The sequence below is a fragment of the Anas acuta genome, chromosome 17, assembly GCF_963932015.1.
Source record: "Anas acuta chromosome 17, bAnaAcu1.1, whole genome shotgun sequence".
Classification (NCBI taxonomy): domain Eukaryota; kingdom Metazoa; phylum Chordata; class Aves; order Anseriformes; family Anatidae; genus Anas; species Anas acuta.
In genome coordinates, this window is record NC_088995.1 from 1,113,131 (window position 1) to 1,131,230 (window position 18,100).

General features: G+C 40.4%; 1 protein-coding gene across 1 annotated transcript in view; it reads right to left on the bottom strand.

Annotated features, from left to right (window-relative positions):
- Positions 1–18,100, bottom strand: part of GRK3 (G protein-coupled receptor kinase 3) — a 65,720-nt gene that overhangs the window by 7,232 nt on the left and 40,388 nt on the right. The window contains exons 10-20 of the mRNA XM_068654451.1: positions 13,209–13,287; positions 11,984–12,114; positions 11,093–11,187; positions 10,181–10,288; positions 7,732–7,798; positions 7,411–7,511; positions 6,157–6,223; positions 5,087–5,182; positions 2,130–2,292; positions 1,342–1,478; positions 224–337 (exon numbers count right to left, since the gene is read on the bottom strand). Coding sequence (XP_068510552.1) covers positions 224–337; positions 1,342–1,478; positions 2,130–2,292; positions 5,087–5,182; positions 6,157–6,223; positions 7,411–7,511; positions 7,732–7,798; positions 10,181–10,288; positions 11,093–11,187; positions 11,984–12,114; positions 13,209–13,287 — 1,158 coding nt within the window. The remainder of the gene's footprint in view (positions 1–223; positions 338–1,341; positions 1,479–2,129; positions 2,293–5,086; positions 5,183–6,156; positions 6,224–7,410; positions 7,512–7,731; positions 7,799–10,180; positions 10,289–11,092; positions 11,188–11,983; positions 12,115–13,208; positions 13,288–18,100) is intronic.

Here is an 18,100-nt window from a genome sequence, read left to right on the forward strand (position 1 = left end):
TTGGCCCAAATGCCATTGAAATCCATGACACAAAGTGGCACACCTGCAGGTCTCCTGCTTTCAGAACTACAGTGTGATAAGAACTTCCTAGTTACACTTAGGTTAAGGTTAGCTACATGAAGTACACTGGTCAACGTACACTGGGAGGTCCTGAAAAAATGCTCAATTGTTCTATCACATGTAAAACGTCTGATTAAGAGTTATGGAAAAACAAGCGTCTTACCTCACACTGTAGGACAAACTGTTTTCCTCCTTTAATTCTCAGTAAGATGCATTTCTTATCTTTAATTTGCGTTTCTTCAACAGATACTATTTGTTCCATTGTCAACAGGTTTTGCTGTAGTATTTACAAAAATAAAGCAGAGAAATTATATGAAAAAAACCTGTTGCCCATCAAATAAAACCAATGGCTACTTTTTTCTGGATTAGACACATGAATGAAGTTACAAACATTAACTGTCATTTACCAACTTAACAGCATTGTCATATCAAACATTCTTTACTTCTGAAGGGTGAGTAGTGAACTAAAAATAGATTATAAGGTAAGAGAGACTTAGCAAGGGGCTTGGTTACTTAAACAGAGACAACAAAATATAAGCTAAAAGAGCCAATGATGACAGTATGAAATAAGAATCTACCAATAGGTGTGTCTACATACAAAATATTCACTATCTTCCCTCAAGAGAATTGCATATAATTTTATATATTTTCCAAACATTCCTGCTGTTTAAAAAAAAACAAAACAAAACAACAAGACCGCCTTACTGACTATACCAAAAAGCTGAAAGGGAATACTTAAGCACTATACACTGACGAAGAAGCAAACATATATAGCAGTCTGCAGCAAAGGTTTCCCTGCAGACCATAAGATGAGAACATTTCAGAACTCCAAACCCTTACTTAACTAAACATACAAGTGATCTGCCAACTACATGATCACAGCTGGACTAAACTAAGGTTACTATAGCATTTTCTTTGAAACAAAATGCTATAGCATTTATGACCTTACCAGTTTATGTTTTTTTGTATAAATAGTCCAGCGGTCCTAAATGAAAAATGACACCATGAACTACCAAATTACTTTAAAAGCACAATAAAACAAAGTAAACAGGTTTCTCAAGACAATTTTATGTTTCCTCAATGCAGTGTAGCTATCCATTAACTAAAGCAAAACTTGAGATAAGTTTCCTTGAGTAGTGACTCAAATCCACTAGGTGATTACTCAGACAAAATTCTCCTTTGTGGAAGGTTTATCTGAGTATGAATTCTCAGATTTGCCTCAAGAGCCACCTGTCTCTCGTGCCCCTGGAAGCTGCTGCTCCCTGGAGTAAGCTGACTTACCCGTGACTCTCCTTCTCCTCGCCATTCAAGTCTGTTTGGGAAGAGGTAAAAGTAACGACGTTGCCACTGAGTCAAGAATGGGTTCCCCAATTTCAGCATGTATCCATGCATGATACAATCCTTCCCAAGTGCATAATCTGTAAGGACAGGAAACATCAGCGTGCAAAACAAGGCACAGCCTAAAAACATGCTGGAGATGTGATATGTTGATGAAGGATGTAGCCCCGAACGTGTGACTCAGTGTGCTACCAACAGGCGTGCAATAAGGGCTCTGTGTGCAAAGGCACAATTCTGCCAATTCTGCCTTAATTACGTGAGCTGATGAGACTGCAGTGGAGTAACTAAGAACTGAATTTGGTTCTTAAAACCTGGCTTACTATTAAAAGAATGATATACTGCTATCCAAAGTTCAGAGTTTGCAGTGCAACATTCTCGTGCACACCAGTGAAGTTTGCTGTGAAGGACCTCGTGTTTTATTCCCTGCCTTCTTTGTAATGATAGCAAATCCCACATACCCTTTTCTGAGCACGCACAATAAACAAAAACGATGAAAGGTTGTACATAATAATCTTTACAAGACACTACAAAAGACTTTCCAAAACATTATGCCATCATACAGCATTTCAAAACATTAAGAAACATCTTAAGAAACACAATAGTGACTAAATGAATTCTAACAATTACTGGTGAGTGACAGTAATATGAGAGTCTGTTGTGTGGAACTTCAAACACATGAATAACTACTATCTAGCAGTAAAAGATGAAGAGAAGTGTATTTGAAAGATTACCTTCCTCATGGCCAAGCTGCTTATTTTTAGCCCTTTTTCTGGCCTCAATTTTATCTGTGTCTGCATTTACTGCATCATAAACAGTTTCTGCTACTTCTTGCTGCCAACGCTCCGATATTACCAGAGGGAAGTTCTTATATAACTCCTGGTCACTATCAAGCAGCTTGCAAGAGAAAAACAACATAAAAAACAGCATTTTAGTAAGTTCTACTATTCTTGTCCCCAGAAGTTTTCCATATAACAGGATTATTGTAACAGATGCACTGAACTCTAACCTTACCAGAACCAATAGATACCCACAAGAGAAAGCAGAGATACTAATTTAAGCATAGATCTTAATTTATATGGCAAGAACAAACTACCTGTTCAAAACTTGTTTGGTCTGAAAGCTCTAAAAGTCTTACTTAACCTGGTCCCATTATGTTCTCTAGTTTTTAGGTTTGGTAATTATTTAAAATGCAAGTAGTGGATTCTTAACTTTGTTGCATAATCAATGTTAACAAAATGCCTAATAGTATTAAAAAGTTTGCACAAAAATTCCAGTATGACAAATTAAGTATAAATAGATTATGCAGTATTAGGGCTCTAAATTAAACAGTACCTTTTAAACAATGATGCCTTCCATGCTTTCAGAACTTAATTGTACATTCCTAGTGATAAACCTCTAAAATTCCGTAATGAATGCTGCAGGCCTCCTTATTTTCCTTTTATTTGGCTTCTTTCTCCCTTCACCCTTACCTACGTACAGTACTTGCACTGAATTGCACTGAAGGGACCGAAGTCCAGGGTCTTCAGAGGGGGCACTGCTTGGTACCACAGCACGCTGGGTTTAGCCACAAGGCACAAAAATGTTTTCAATCCACAATTATTGAAGATTTTCACGTGGGGATGGGTCGACAGAGAACTGGACTTTTGTTCACAGCGCTGTGCCAAGGGAAGAGCCAGCCCCCAGGCCGCAGCAGCCCCCATCCACCGCTGTCCCCCCAGCCTGCCACCTCCAGGGCACGCGTCCCTCGGGGTGTCACGGGACGCTCCGCGGGGTAAATATAACCTGCAGCAGGAGCGAGGGGAGCCCAGCACCCAGCACTGACACTGTCATGCTAAGGAACACCCGGTGGCAGCTGAGTGGGAGGGATGGGGTTACCGAGCCCCCTCCCAGGGGTGGCGGTGTCCCCGTCAACCTGCACGGCCAGCAGCCGTGCACCGTGTCCCCATCCACTTGGGGCTAGGGACAGGTTTACCTTATGGGCAGCCCAGGCAAAGGTTACACAAAGCGATCTGGCTGTACAACTGACAGGTACAAGCCTTGAGAACATCGGATCGATCATCCGAAGGGAATACAAAGACCACCCGGCTCCTCCTTGCGAGGTGTTCTTGTGGAATTGAATTTACAAATTCTGGGATTACAGCACTGCAGAGCTTCAGGGAGCTGGTATCCTGTTAGACCCACGCTGACAGTGAAAATGTGAAATTTTCTGGGATAAAGAACATCTTGGGATCTCTGCATTTCTCTTTAAACACGTAAAATCCTTTCTATGCCAACTTCAGTAATCACAGCAGGTGACACTGACAGGCAAGTTCCTTTTTTAGGCACAGTGAGTAGCTCACATGTTTTTTTGCTTATCAAGCTTAGAGCAATTAGTTTCTCTCCTGACTCACTTCTGTAATAACGAATAAAGCTTGATTTGTTGAGGAAATACATCATAAAAGCAGCAAATGGGACAGACCTAAGAGAAGCACTGGTCCAACTGCTGTCCCAAAGCCTCCAGGGAAGGTGCAGGAAAGGGGATGTACCACATGGGTCGGGAATAGGCTTTTTTTTTTTTTTTTTTCTTTGTATGGTTTTCCTTAGATTTTTCAATAGTATCAGGACTTGGTAGTTACTCTCATTACTTTTCTAACTTACAAAGATGCTACATTAATATACAGTTTGTTATTTCAAGAATTTTCCACTGTACTGGCTGAACATAAGGAAGCACTATTAAAATATGATTTAGCATAATTTATCCAAGCTTTCACTAGTATTTTTCTCCAAAATAGGTTTTCAGATGACTGGACATTCCTCTGATAATACACAGCACTGCGGGTACAAGGTTTCAGCTGCAACCTGTACAAGAACTTATTCAAAAACACTGCATTTACACAATGAGAAGTCATTTCCAAAAATAACTTCTAGAAATCCTAGACAACTCTCAAATTATCAACTGCATGTTCTCCAGAATTAAAAAAGAAAAGAAAAAAAAAGACCTCCTTCAGAATATCAAGAGGATTCACATTCCTAATGTGTTTTGCAGTCGGAATATGCAACAGGAAGATAATGTTAGTCACATAAACTAAGAGGATATTTTTTTCTCCTTAATTCGTTGCGTGAGAGCTGTTATACATTCCGTCTTCATGTGCTATTCTCATTTGCTACTGATACCCAAGGTGTACATGTAACTAATCCAACAAAGAACTTCACCAGCAATAAAAATGTTACTGTGAGTTCCAAAAGCATCACCCTAAAAATGTAAGAAATTACAAAATTATTTGGGATTTCTACTGAACGTACATTTAAGTCAAACAATGTTTTGGGAACAGCAGTTTTTTTTTCCACTCCCCATACCAGGAACTAGATACAATTTTTAAAACTGCAAACCATTAAGTACTCCTGAAAACGAAGGATTTCCCAGAATTTGTCTGGCCATTTGAAATATTTATTTTTGTCATATAAACATTTGGATAGGAAAGTAGACTTCAGTCAAACTAAAAATAAAGATCTGACAAGTGAAAAAAACCACTACCACCAAAAAAAACAGCCAACCAGCCCAAACTACCACTTCATAAGGACACAGATTAAGTTTATAAACCTGAAAACAGTTTCTTGCCCCTGAAGCAAAGGAATGGCATGCCACACATGAAGCGATGAGTACAAGTGTCAAATTGCCATTCTTTACATATTGTTTAAAGTTGTATACCTTAATTCCTTTAGTGTCCTCTTCATCAAATGACCCAATATCAAAAGCGTCTGCTGCATTTACTTCTCCCCGGGGAGGGATCAATGGTGGAGGATACTAAAAATTCAAAGCAGCATAATTACAGACAAATTAATGGACGTTATTTAAATACATTCTGTAGATAAATAAATTCTCACTAATTTAGTAAAAGCTTTCAAAAAACTCTGTTGGAAAAAAAATAATGCATTTTTGAGACAGTGTCGTGGTTTAACCCGGCCGGCAGCTAAACACCACGCAGCCGTTCGCTCACCCTCCCCCCTCCCTCTCTGGGATGGGGGAGAGAAATGGAAAGTGAAGCCCGTGAGTTGAGATAAAGACAGTTTAATAAGACAGGAAAATAATAATAACAAAATAATAATAAAAATAATAACAATAATAATACAATGGTGATAATAGGAAAGTAATAATAGTATGTACAAACAAGTGATGCACAATGCAATTGCTCACCACTCGCTGACCGATGCCCAGCCTAACCCCGAGCAGTCCGGCCCCTTCCCCCCAGCTAGCCACCCCTATATATTGTTTAGCATGACGTCAGATGGTATGGAATACCCCTTTGGCTAGTTTGGGTCACCTGTCCTGGGTCTGTCCCCTCCCAGCTCTTACTGCACCCCCAGCCTGCCCGTTGGCAGGACAGAGCAAAAGGCTGAGATGTCCTTGGCTTAGTATAAGCACTGCTCTGCAACAATTAAAGCATCGGGGTGTTATCAGCACTCTTCTCATCCTAAGCCAAAACACAGCATTCCACCAGCTACTAGGAAGAAAATTAATTCTGTGCTAACTGAAACCAGGACAGACAGCCAAGCAGAAGAATCCACATTGTCATTTAACCCCGATAACATATAATTCAGTACTACTGATCAGGAAGACTTCTAGCAATGAATGCCCAACATCAACCATTCACCATGCTTTCGTGCAAGTATCTGTTCTGGGGACAGGAATACACAACTCTTCCATTCATCACCTGTTCAGGCATACTTTATTTTTACTGCTTTGCCAAGTAAGTTATGGTTACTCTCTTAGTCCTTTACCTTTTGTAAATACACTTGCTGCCAATCAATCCCTTTGAAGAAAGGATGTTCTTTTACTTCCTGTGCACTGCAAAATGAAAGTAACTGAAGTCAACAAAAAGAAAGGGCCTTCAAACCAAATATCTCTGAGAAATCTAAAGCTTTCAAAGGTCAAGCATTTGTATCACTTGAAAGCATCAGTAAAATGCCTTCTCTTTCAAAAAAAAAAAAAAAAGTAGTATTCCTAAGTAAACAACAAAAGAGAAGACTTTAATGTGGAAACATTGGAAAAAGCTGTAACACTGACAAACAATCACCCTCATTTTTTTTATGGTATTCCATCATTTCTAACAACAAACAGTTCTCTTCCATTGTCAGATCCCATACATTACTTCTAAATAACAAGCTTACTCTACTCCATTTGATATTATACCTCATTTATGGCAAAGTAAACAACTGCTCTTGTTAGCCCCAAGGTTGAAAAGCAATTTCAGACAGGCCATTATCATGGAAGGCTCCATGATACAAAAACGATTAGAGCACCTCACTGGAATTACAGCCAGCCTCAGTAGGGACTACTAATTACAGGTAGCATACGTCGCCAATGATTTTTCTACAGGTCTTTACTCTTTTCATAGTTTTCTTTCCCAGTCTCAGAAGAAATGCACTAGGTTTTTAAATAGGTGATAACAGCAATTTTAGTTAACAGCTATAAACAAGATAAGCACAGCAGAAGCAAATAATACTTTGTGACCAGTTAAAAAAAAGTCTTTTTTTTCTTAGACTCATTAAATGAAACATTTATATCTGGCAAAAGGCAACCCAAAATGAAAAGGAAGTCTCCGTGGCTTTCCATGCTTGTTTTGTTGTATTTTTTTTTCCTTTATAAAAGCAAGAAATTTTAGCAATGAATGTGACCTAATGAAGTATTACAACTTCATCCCAATAAGGCAAAACCAAAAAACAATAAAGGGACAAAAATATGAACATCCATAATCAGATATATATATAAACACCATCTGATATGAGCATAATGGCAGAGAACTTGGGTGGAGAAAAAAGTGCCTTTAATGACAAAAATTGTCCAAAAATTTGTGCAAACCAAAGGAAGCTGAAATGTAATTCCATGCAACTGCACTTTTTAATGTTTTCTTAAAAATAATATATAAAATAAAATCCTCATAACAGGAAGCTGATTTTTACTCAAAACTAATTCATTCACTTACAGAGAAGTGATGATCTTTAAAGGCAGTGGTCCAAGAAGATAACACCTACCTTCTTCCTTGGCACCCAAGTCTCTTGCTAACATCCCGTTGCAGGAGCCCTTCCAAAAGGGATTTTAGTTCAGGAGAAAACGAATCTGGTAACTCCACATTCTATGACAAAAAGATGTACAAGAAGAGACATTTCATTACAGAAGTACTGTGACCTGCCTTCTCCACATAGCAGAGCAACATTCTTTGACAGCATTCGTAAACAACTCTTCCATGTGTAAATACAGCTTGCTCAGAAAGCAGGCTATTTCCCACTTTTTAGAGGAAATGGGAGTTTAGTAAACAAGAGGAATGTAACTGCAACTGCCACCATGATCCTTACCACGGTGAGCGTCATCCGGTCGATCTCATGCTTATCTTTGGTTTTGTGCTGTCTGAAAGGACTGTGACTGTAGAAATAAGAAAATGCACTAATAAATGTAAAGCCATAACATATCAGGTTATTTCAGCTGTGGCAACCCCAGGAAAGAGTGTAGCATCCTTTTAGTCCCATTCTTCCACCTCATCAATCCTGTCCTGCAGAACAATAAAACAAGTAGTTTTAAAGATGGTGTTTCAAACCCCTTTCCAATTATATCTGTGTCTCCTAAAACACAGAACAGCTCCACCTAACCAAAGAACCCTCAACAGCTATTTTAGTAGAGATATTTAAGCACATTGATCTGTACAACCTACAGTCTTACTGCTGATCTATATGGGGAAAATGAAGTAAGACCTTAAAGTGGATGAAACAGAAGATAATCATGAACACCACTACATTATTGACTGGGAATATGTTTGATGAGGTATGGTAAATTACCAGCTTTATCCCTTTAATGTTTTATTATTCTGTTTTTGAGAGAGTTTGAATGTTTCGTTTTAGCTACAGAAGACCTTAAAATATTATATATTTAACCATGCAGTACTTAAACAGCAGCATGAAAGAAAGCAGAAACTTTTTCATTTTTCAATTTTATTGGATTTAGAGTATATTCCTTATTTCCTAGTTGTCTTCAAAACCTCATGCGAATGCTGTTTTTCAAAATTGAACTGTTATTTGCCTATTAATACACTTCTTAGCTATTAAAAATCATTCTGTGTTGCCACCTGGCAGTGTGTTCTAGCTCATTTCAACTGAGGACCAGCTACTCAAGAGTTACTTCCCATTTATCTTCAAAATCACTACTAAGGAATGGATCTGATGGACTGAGCAGACCTTCAGTTTTGTTTTTAGCCATGACAGGTAACAAGGCAAGAGAAAACGGCTTAATACGAGGCCGGATAGCCTCATATATTTTGACAACAAGGTTCTGAGCAGATCAGGGAAACAAATGATTCACTGCGGACTTATGGGCTGGATTTTCTGCCAGATTTAACTTATTAAACACCAAGAAATGGCACCATGTGCCCAATCCTTGTTTGGGGATGCAAGTTGCTTAATTGGCTTCAGAACAGATTAAGGAGGATAGTTCTCAGTGAATAATGCTCTGGCTCCCAGCCAAGCACTGACAGCACCCCGCACATCCCTGTCAGGAAGAACCACAGCCCACAGACTGAGCTATCCCACCCTGCAAGCACCAGTGTTCATGGTAAACTGGATCACTTATCTCTAGGTGCTATTACATGAAGGAAGAATCCTGCCGGGGTCAGCCAAATGCTGTGCCTCGCCCCTTTTCAAAAGAAAGGCTGAGAAGACAAGCTGAGGAGTCCACAGTGGTCCTCTGCATGACACGCTCTCCTTTCTTCTCCCAGCAAACCCAAACTGTTCTGTGTCTTGCTGCCTACAGAATTCTTCAGTGAGTGACTGCAGAGATGGATATTGCTCACAGCTGCGTGATGCCATCTAGACTTCTAAATGCTTTATTTTCCAACTTAGATACCATTGCTTTATTTATTTGCACACTTACATTTAACCTATTTTGTGAACAATTAACATTAACTGATAAGGCCTACTTCCCTTCAGCAGTCACAAACTTATTTTCCTTTATACAGTGTCTGGAATGTATAGAGGTCAAAAGGTTAAAATTAACTATGTGCAAGGGCACAGTAAGAATTAACTGATGAACAATCTTTATAAAGAAGCACTTGGAAAATCTTTAAAGATTATTTTTGCTTTGCCATTAACACTGAGGATGTGATTTTCAACACATACCTGCCAATCACTGCTTATTGAGTGTTCAGATAAATCCCTTAAATTCTACACAGACACAAAGTTACTGAGAAGGTAACAGTTGACAAAGCTGTAATTATCTTAACTTTTGTATACCAACATGGCCAAATTCCGAAACTGAAAGCATCCACGCAATACAACGTATCCAAAAACTAAAGAAGGAAAAGTTGAGTATCCTGCTAGAAAGGGAACAATGTAGCGAGGATTTTCACCTTAAAGGAAGGTCTTAAGATTGTGATGAAGTCCCCAATTCAACAGGGCTGCTAAGTACATTTAAGCAATGAATCACATATTCATCTAAAACGCTTAGTTGTCAACAGATGAGTAAATTGCTATCAGTAGAAGTCATATCAGATCATCTACCTTCCTCACTGCCCCAGACCTATACACACTAAAGGAAGCAGGGCTTAAATTTCGTTGGCTTTGGAAGCAAAAAAAGCCTACTTTAATCTCATGTGCAGATGTGGTCTAATGTGCAGGGACGGCAGTAAAATATTGTTTTAGATAAAATATACTATATGCATGTTAGTATTTCAGGGGACAGACAGTGATGGGGCCCACGCAATTAAAAAAAAAAAAAAAAAGAAAGAAAAAAGCAGATGTGACATGAAACTTCACTCACCCTCTCAGAAGTTTGAAAAGCATGCAGCCTAACGAGAACCAGTCTGCACTGCTGTCATATGCTGTTCCCTTCTGAAGCACCTCTGGAGCCATGTACCCGTGGGTACCTCTGAGAAGTAGAAAGGAGAATTTTGATTACAAACAAATCTACCATTGGAAAAAAAATATATTTTTTCAATAAGATAGTCTCATTTAAAAAAATATTGTAAAACATGATTTTATTTTGCTTTTGCTTTGGCCATACATACTTATGCATGCTTTATATCAATCTCTTGAGGAAATATCTTGAAACAAAACAACAGAAAACAGAAACGATAAGACAAACTGAAGCAGCTACAGGGAGATGCAAATCTTTTAAGACATGACAGGATGAAGCTTTCCTTTTTGCATAACTCCTGAGACTAAACTGGGGCAAATGAGGACCTAAGAATAAGATATGCCAGATAATCCACACACAACACAAGAAATTCAGTTCCCAGTTACAATCTGATGCCAAGAGGCAGAAAGGAACACAATTTGCCTTCAGCTCTAACAAAAACCCAGAAAGAGAATGGCAAAACAAGTCTTGTTTTTTAGTCGGTTTCAGAATATTTAATTATCCATTTAGGACAATTAAAACAATCTGGTACTTTAACTCAGTCAGGTTCTTATCTCCTCTGAACAATGATTCATCTCGAAATAATGTGTCATCTTCCAGCCATGCCTACACATCAGCTGCTACAACTGTGCAGGAAAACAGAAAGAGGAGTCTGAAAAACCCTATCAGAGTATCCTGCGTAGCCGCCTTACAGAGAAGCCTGTGCCACACAAATGTTATTTTTTTCCTTTAGGCAAAGCTAAATAATGACGACACATCAAGGATTTATTTAGCAATGATTATATGTGCAGCAAAGCCCCCATACATACTACTTACACACTAGCATGTGGCTTCTTTTTGGAAAAATCACAGGCCAAGCCAAGATCTGATATCCTTACATGCCCATGTTCATCCAACAAGATATTTGCAGGCTAAAAATGCATAAACACAGAAAGGTTACTACTTGGTATTTTTCAGACATCAATACATGTTGGTTATTGGTTCTATAAAAAACAAAACACAGATCTTACAAAATGAACCACAGACACTTTCTACATAAAATCTACATTCTAACAGAGCACTACCAGCAGCTTCATAGGGATATTACAAAATACTGAAGAGTAACAGAAGAGAAAAAAAAAATTAGACAAGGCTTGAAACAGAAGGCACTTGAAAGAATAAAACCATTTTGGCTTCAAGTCTACACTGCTTTTGGTTCTTGACAGAAAGGTCTGTGTGCAGCTCTCACATCCTTTATTGGCAATCCACATTCTGCTCTTTCTGTGCAAACTTTTTCCAAGCTTTCCTTGCCAACTGTCCCACGTGCACCTGTCCCAGAAGTCTTCAACTTCCCATTTGCCAGTGAAATGCTCCCCAGCCACTGTCCCCCTAATCTTCTCCCATCACACACACTCCTTTTTCTGGGGTTTTACAAATTGATATGCCTCTAAATTAATAGCATCATTAAGATGGTAAGTGAGATCAGTAACAGTGCATGGCATTTATTTTGGCATGAGGAAGCATCTCCCAGGCCAGTTACACCAAATGAGAGCATGGATTAAAACTTTGCTGAGGAATTATTAGAAAATTTAGCTAAAGGTAAGCAAATAATTAATATAATTCCCAAGAACAGATTTCAGGCAAGATACTTCACTTCTCAGCAGTCTGGGCTGTTTGCTGCTATCCAGCTACAACCTGTGTGGATGCAGTCCCTGTGTTAACCATTACCTTTAGGTCTCTGTATACAACAAAGCGATTGTGCATATGTTCTAAACCCAGGATGATTTCAGTAGCATAAAACCTCATTTCTTTTTCAGAAAATACTCCGTGCTGGGAGAGGTGGTAGTGCAAATCTCCTCCTAAAATTAGAAGAATTGAGATGCAATTAGAAGAACTGTAAAACCTTGTTTCACTAGCAGACAGCATTTGTAGGTTCTAATACCCCATGGAACACAAAGAGACCAGACCTACACATGGTGACAAAATATCCAAGGAATTTAGTAAATAAACTGGATTAATCTGAAGCTCCATTTTAGAAGTGCATTTGCTTCATCCATATTTGCTGTCAGTGACTAATCTAGGAACTGAGTCTTAAGGCAAGGGATTTCCACTGCAAGTAAAATGCAGTCACATATACAGGTTCTGGAGAACTGAATAAATTAGCATAAACAAACATTCATGCTGGGATGTTTTCACACTTTCCTCATCAAAGAACAGGCACAATGCAACGTCACTCTGTGAGCTAATCCACACCATCAACACATCAAACAGACAATATTCCTAGAAAACTTTCCAACCAAGCTACTGATTTAAAACAATCAACTGGAATTTGACCTACTCTTTTGATTTTAGTGAGAATCTTCACTGCAGAACACCAAAGCCAGTCTATTACTTGCAGGATCTGAGCTCTATTTCTTAGTTAAATTTCCATCCTTGCAACACAGTAGGTGCAGAGGTGCTCACCACAGGCCCACAGCCACAGTTTCAGTGCAAGTCCCACAGCAACTCCTCTCTCTCTCTCTCAACACTGCCAATGACTCTCCCTGGGTCTTCTCATAACAGTTATGCTAAAGCTTTTAGATATCTTTTTCCTTTGAGATGAATGCTTCTCCCATCGATCTTCTTTGCAGAGCTCCTTACAAAAGCCCTTTTATTTTTATTCCAAAAGTGGTGTCCCTGATCTCCTCATATATTTCTCCACATGACCATCATTTCCTCAAGCTTCCAACCTTCTAGTTTCTCTGATATCTTCATTTAAATCTGTTAATGCTATAAAGTAACAGATTTTTCAGTCTGCTCTATACATGCCCTGGTTTAGGTCAATTTATGCCTCCAGCTCGCAGGCTGATGCTGTGCACCTCAGTTTATTTTCCCTCATTCTCCTCATGACCTCAGTGAGCCCTCCTGCCAATATTTCTGTAATGCTGCCATCACCTTCATTAGCCTTGCTTACCATTCATCAGGTCCAGAATGAAACAGAGTTTGTCAGGGGTGTGGAAGGCATAGGTCATACACACTATAAAAGGACAGTCCTAGAAGAAAAGGAGCAAAGAGTTTTTATCAGATAATAGGCAAATTACTACTTACAGAAGCTAAAAGTAAATGTGATATTTTAGCTATGGTTTTTGCATATATTCATAATAATAGAACCATTTGTTTACTAATCTGGGTACTGTGATGTTTCACTTACAGTTCAGAGATCTTAAGATTTTGCTATCTCATTTCAATAAGGAAGTAAAAAGGCTATGAGGAGGCAAAGAACTTACAAACTGCAGGTAGCATTATCATCTTCCAAAGATTTCCAACTACAGAAGCTAGGGGTATTCTGGAAGCATGTACCACAGTTTGTGCTGGACACTCATGAAATATACATTAAAGCTAGCAAGCTTCAGACCATGAAGTGTAAAGGACATGAACTATTTCCCGTGATGGCATGGAGAACGCTCAACCACTGGAATGCTGATGGAGAATCTGAGTCGCATCACGCACAAAATCCCCAAGGAAAGAGAACTTTGTCCTTCTCTATACATGAAACGCAGCGATGCTGGTAACACCCTGTCCACTCTGCTGAACCTCCCTGAGAGCTGCACAGACGTGACGGTCAGCCTCCTGCCTCCCTCTGCTGCCCTTCAGCTCTCCAGCAGAGTTTGCAGCAGATGATTAAAAGGAACGTAAACACACGAGGAAGGAAATCACAGCTCTGCTTCATATGCAATGCAAGGGAACCAAGAATAGCAATGCACAGAAAGAAAGTGAGTACATGGGGGTGCAGACTTAAGAACATCCCTGAAGATCAGCCAGGCACAGGGAGGGATGGCATGGATTACAATTCCACTTCTTGATGCTTTTTAGTCCAAGTTCACACAGATGTTTAATGCAAGCAGCCTAAAAAAATATAGCTGGATAAACATCTCTACTGCAAATCATCTGCTCAGCAAGCTGTGCTGCTATAATGAAGGCACACTGCAAGAAACCACTGCAGGAAGCTGGCAGACCCTCCTCTCCTCATTAGGTCCATATTTGATTCAAGTGGCTAATTAATAGCGATGGCTATTACCTTGTTGATCCCTTCTCTGAAGCCCTAAGAAACCAGGGCTGGTCCAATATTCTATAACAAAAACTTCAAGGAAGCTGTGCTGTCCAGGCAACCCGTACCATAAAACTGACATTTGAAGGTCTGACCCCAAACCACAGAAGTTGACAGGAAGACGAGCTTAACTGCTGACGAGCCAGAATGCCATGCAGGAAGCACGAATTTGACCTAACATAACTTAGACAATGTGTTAATTATTGCAGTATTGATAGTGAAAGCTCTGGGAGTCTCGAACAGGAACTCGCTTCCTTCCAGCTGAGCAGCAGCACAGTTCAGTGGCCTTGGGCTGCTGATAACGGAGCCAGGCAGCAGGATCCTCACCAGCCCCGGGACGGTTCACCTCGGTTCATCCTTTCGCAAGATAACATCCAGTGTACTTAAATAGAAAGCTTTACACGCTTGTCTTTAATCCCCAGGATTCCCAGATCTTGTGGGCTGACCCCGCGGTTACGTTCAAACCAAACTTCGTATCGCTGTGATTTATTGTTGGCTGTGCAAATCCTCGTCCCAAGTACAATGCTGCTGAGCATGAGTGTGCATTTAAAAAGCCCTCCAGAAAAGTGTATGTAAAATGCCCGACTGCTAAATGGTCCTAGAAACAAGCAGACTACAGGCAAGACAACATGGCATCTAATAAAAGATATTACTTCTCGTTGTAAACATCGTATTGCTCATATCTGTGGACTAGCAGTGTTATGACTTAAGTTTGGAGCAAAAGCTTTAGCAGAATTATTGTTAGCTTTCTGAATTAACTGGATAATTCAGACACATCCCCAAGCATCTCCTAAAACCCTCAGAGCAATCGAATCATCCAAAAGGATTTAGTATTATAATCTAAACAACATAAAACAAAAATAAATAAATATACAACTAAAAGCATGTTCCCGTCCCTGAAGACAATATGCCTAGATTTTTATGGAATCCATTTTTTAAAAAAAAAGAAATCTGCAAGCATAAATGCGAAGCATAACTCATTTTTCTGTAAGCTTTCCTAATTTAATCACTACTCTCCCACTGTTTAACAGAGAAAAAATTGCAGTAGTGCCATATTTTTCTGACAGAAAAGCCACTGCAAAGGAGTATATCCCAGCATAAAAATAAAAAACCTGTATTTTTAAAAAATGAAACCTAAAGTAGTAAAGGATATTTCCCAATAAAATGATATTTCAAAGCAGCACTCAAGCTTCCGTTGTGAAAAAATATAAATGACAGTATGACAACGTTGTGTGGATTAAAAATAGCGTGGAAACGGTTCTTTACATCTAAACAATTCTGGATTATGTCCAAAAACCACAAATGAGAAATTTCTGGTAATAAATCTCAGGGAAGGGAGAAGAAAAAAAATAGAGTGTATATCTTAGATTGTAGGGATGTAATCTCTGACAGACCTTAGCGTACTACTTCAGAAGGACCCCCGTGGTTCTGACTCCTGCAGCAGGTGCAGCCCGGTCAGCAGCAGCAGCTCCGTGCCGTGCCGGCTGCTCTCTCTCAGAGATGTGCAGTCGGTGCCTCTGGTGTGGGGAGAAGACCTGCCTCTCTGACAGGCGGCCCTTCAAGTCGCTAACAGGATTTTGGGGTAGATTCCACACTTTGAGCATAATTCAGAGTCCTATAAATCTCAGTACATACAGAAACAAGATACCTCCCCTCACAGGGGGAAAAAAAGACCCTCAATCTCAGCTGTTTTATTATTCAGCCTGTCCACTTTTGCCGTAAATACCTTATCTTTACCATCCCTTTAACACCATCTTGAATCCAGCCTTCTTTTTGTCAAATGATCCCCAACAGAGTTGAAAAAGCTTCACTGCCCCACAGCAGCGCAGCCCCAGCCCTGCGAGGCTGCTGGTCATGCCCTGGGCTGCCCACACGAAAACCTTGTGCCCTCTGGTCAAGGATTTCCTGAACAACCCCCTGCTTCCACAAACAGCTCCTCTGGCAGGTGGTTTCCTACAGCAGCAGTGGTCTCGACAATTTCAATGTTCCTGTTTTTGAGTGTTACGTAAATACTGGGTATTTCAGAAAATATGTTTTCCTAAAAACAGGAAGTAAAATATTTTCCTTATTACGCTGTCTTCTAAGAATTTCAACGTGCTTTTCACACCTCCAGACTGCAAGTCAATACGGGAGAGGAAGACAGGGCCAGTGTCTTGCAGAATAGGAACGAGAAGCTTGGGCAGTTCACCCGCGTTACACCACGGGTCGGTGACAAAGGAAATACACCCGCAGAGAATCCAAGCAAGGCAGAGCCCCCGTTTTGTGCTGCTAGACGGCTCCTGTGCCCCACAGAGGCATCCGTCATGATTCTGGCCGCACGGTTTGAACCATCTCCGTGAGCAGCCACTGTCACAACACGGCCACAATGGACTCGGCTTCGGGAGCTCCCTGTTCAAGAAGTAGTTGCGAATGCCAAAATCTTAGGTGGGTTAACAAAAATGATTACACAGATGCATGTGTCATCTGCACAGCTGCTATTATGTATTTTGCAAAGACATCTGGATTCCCAGTTACGTGACTAATTGTGCTAAAATGAACTTCCCCGTTCCCCGGCTGTTCTGGGCAGCGCTAGCTCCTGCCGCTGGGGAAGGCGGGCGCCACGCGAACCCGACGGCCTGCGCCTGGGAGCGGAATGAATCATCTTCTTCCACCGTTTTCATAGCTGTTTAATTCTGCAAATCCAAAACGCTACGGCATTTCTTGCAAGGGCAGGTGTATCTCATCTGAATTGATGGCATTCTGTATAAAATCTCTTTGCAAGCTCTCTTTCTGAGAATGTAAAAGAAGTCACTAACGAGCTGACGGTGCTTACCCGAACAACAAGCTGCTTGTCTTGCTTTTCTGTTGCTAAATGCCTTGCAAACGAGCTCCACCATTATCAGCTTTGCAAACCTTCTTTGCGAATCGTTAGAGATGGAAATTTATATTCCGTACTGGAGCAGAATCACAAACTGAAGTAAGACGATTATTATTAATTTGCCTGGATTTCTTTTCTCCACCACAGAATTCCTTCCACCCCACTGGCTCTCAGGGCTGCCAACACCTCTGTACAAGCTGCAATTTATCCTCGGTGACAAAAGTTAACTGGACTAAAAAGTCAGACTGATAAACCCAGCACAGCTCTTAGAGATTGTTCCAATGCTTAATTGCAGAGATAAAAGAACAAAGAAACACTCTCCAGTCCTTCTTCTGTCTCCATTCCCAAACAAAACCTAAATGCCATTCTATGTGGAAGGAAATGCCGTTTAATGCCAGCACATGCCTGGCCTTCTCCAGAGCAAGGCCGAGGCAGGGGAGGAGGCTCTGATGTGGGGCACGCGATGAACCACCTCGTCCTTCCTTCAGAGCTCTGCAGTCAGGACAAAGCTAACCTCACCATAACACCTCGATGTGTACCTTCCCTAATTTCTGGTTTAGGATGTGCTGTACCGGAGTGTTTCTAACAGTAGAATAAAATTATCTGACGAGTGGCAAGAAAAGTTCAGAAGCTACCCTTCCAGGGACAAAAATGCCATGAGCTCTGTCAGTCTGCACCACAAAGGACCTCAGGTGGTTACCACAGGCTGAGAAGCACCAAGTGGTGTCAGACGCACCGTGCTTTTACTTGACAATAAAAAGGCACTGTTTAGTGACTAGAATTCCATATTTATATGCAAACCAAGAAAAACAAGTCTCCATTTTTCAACGCCAGGTCTGCAGAAGACCAGGGCCACCAGAGCAGCACCACCAGCAATGGCGGCGCAGGCCCAGGCTCCTGC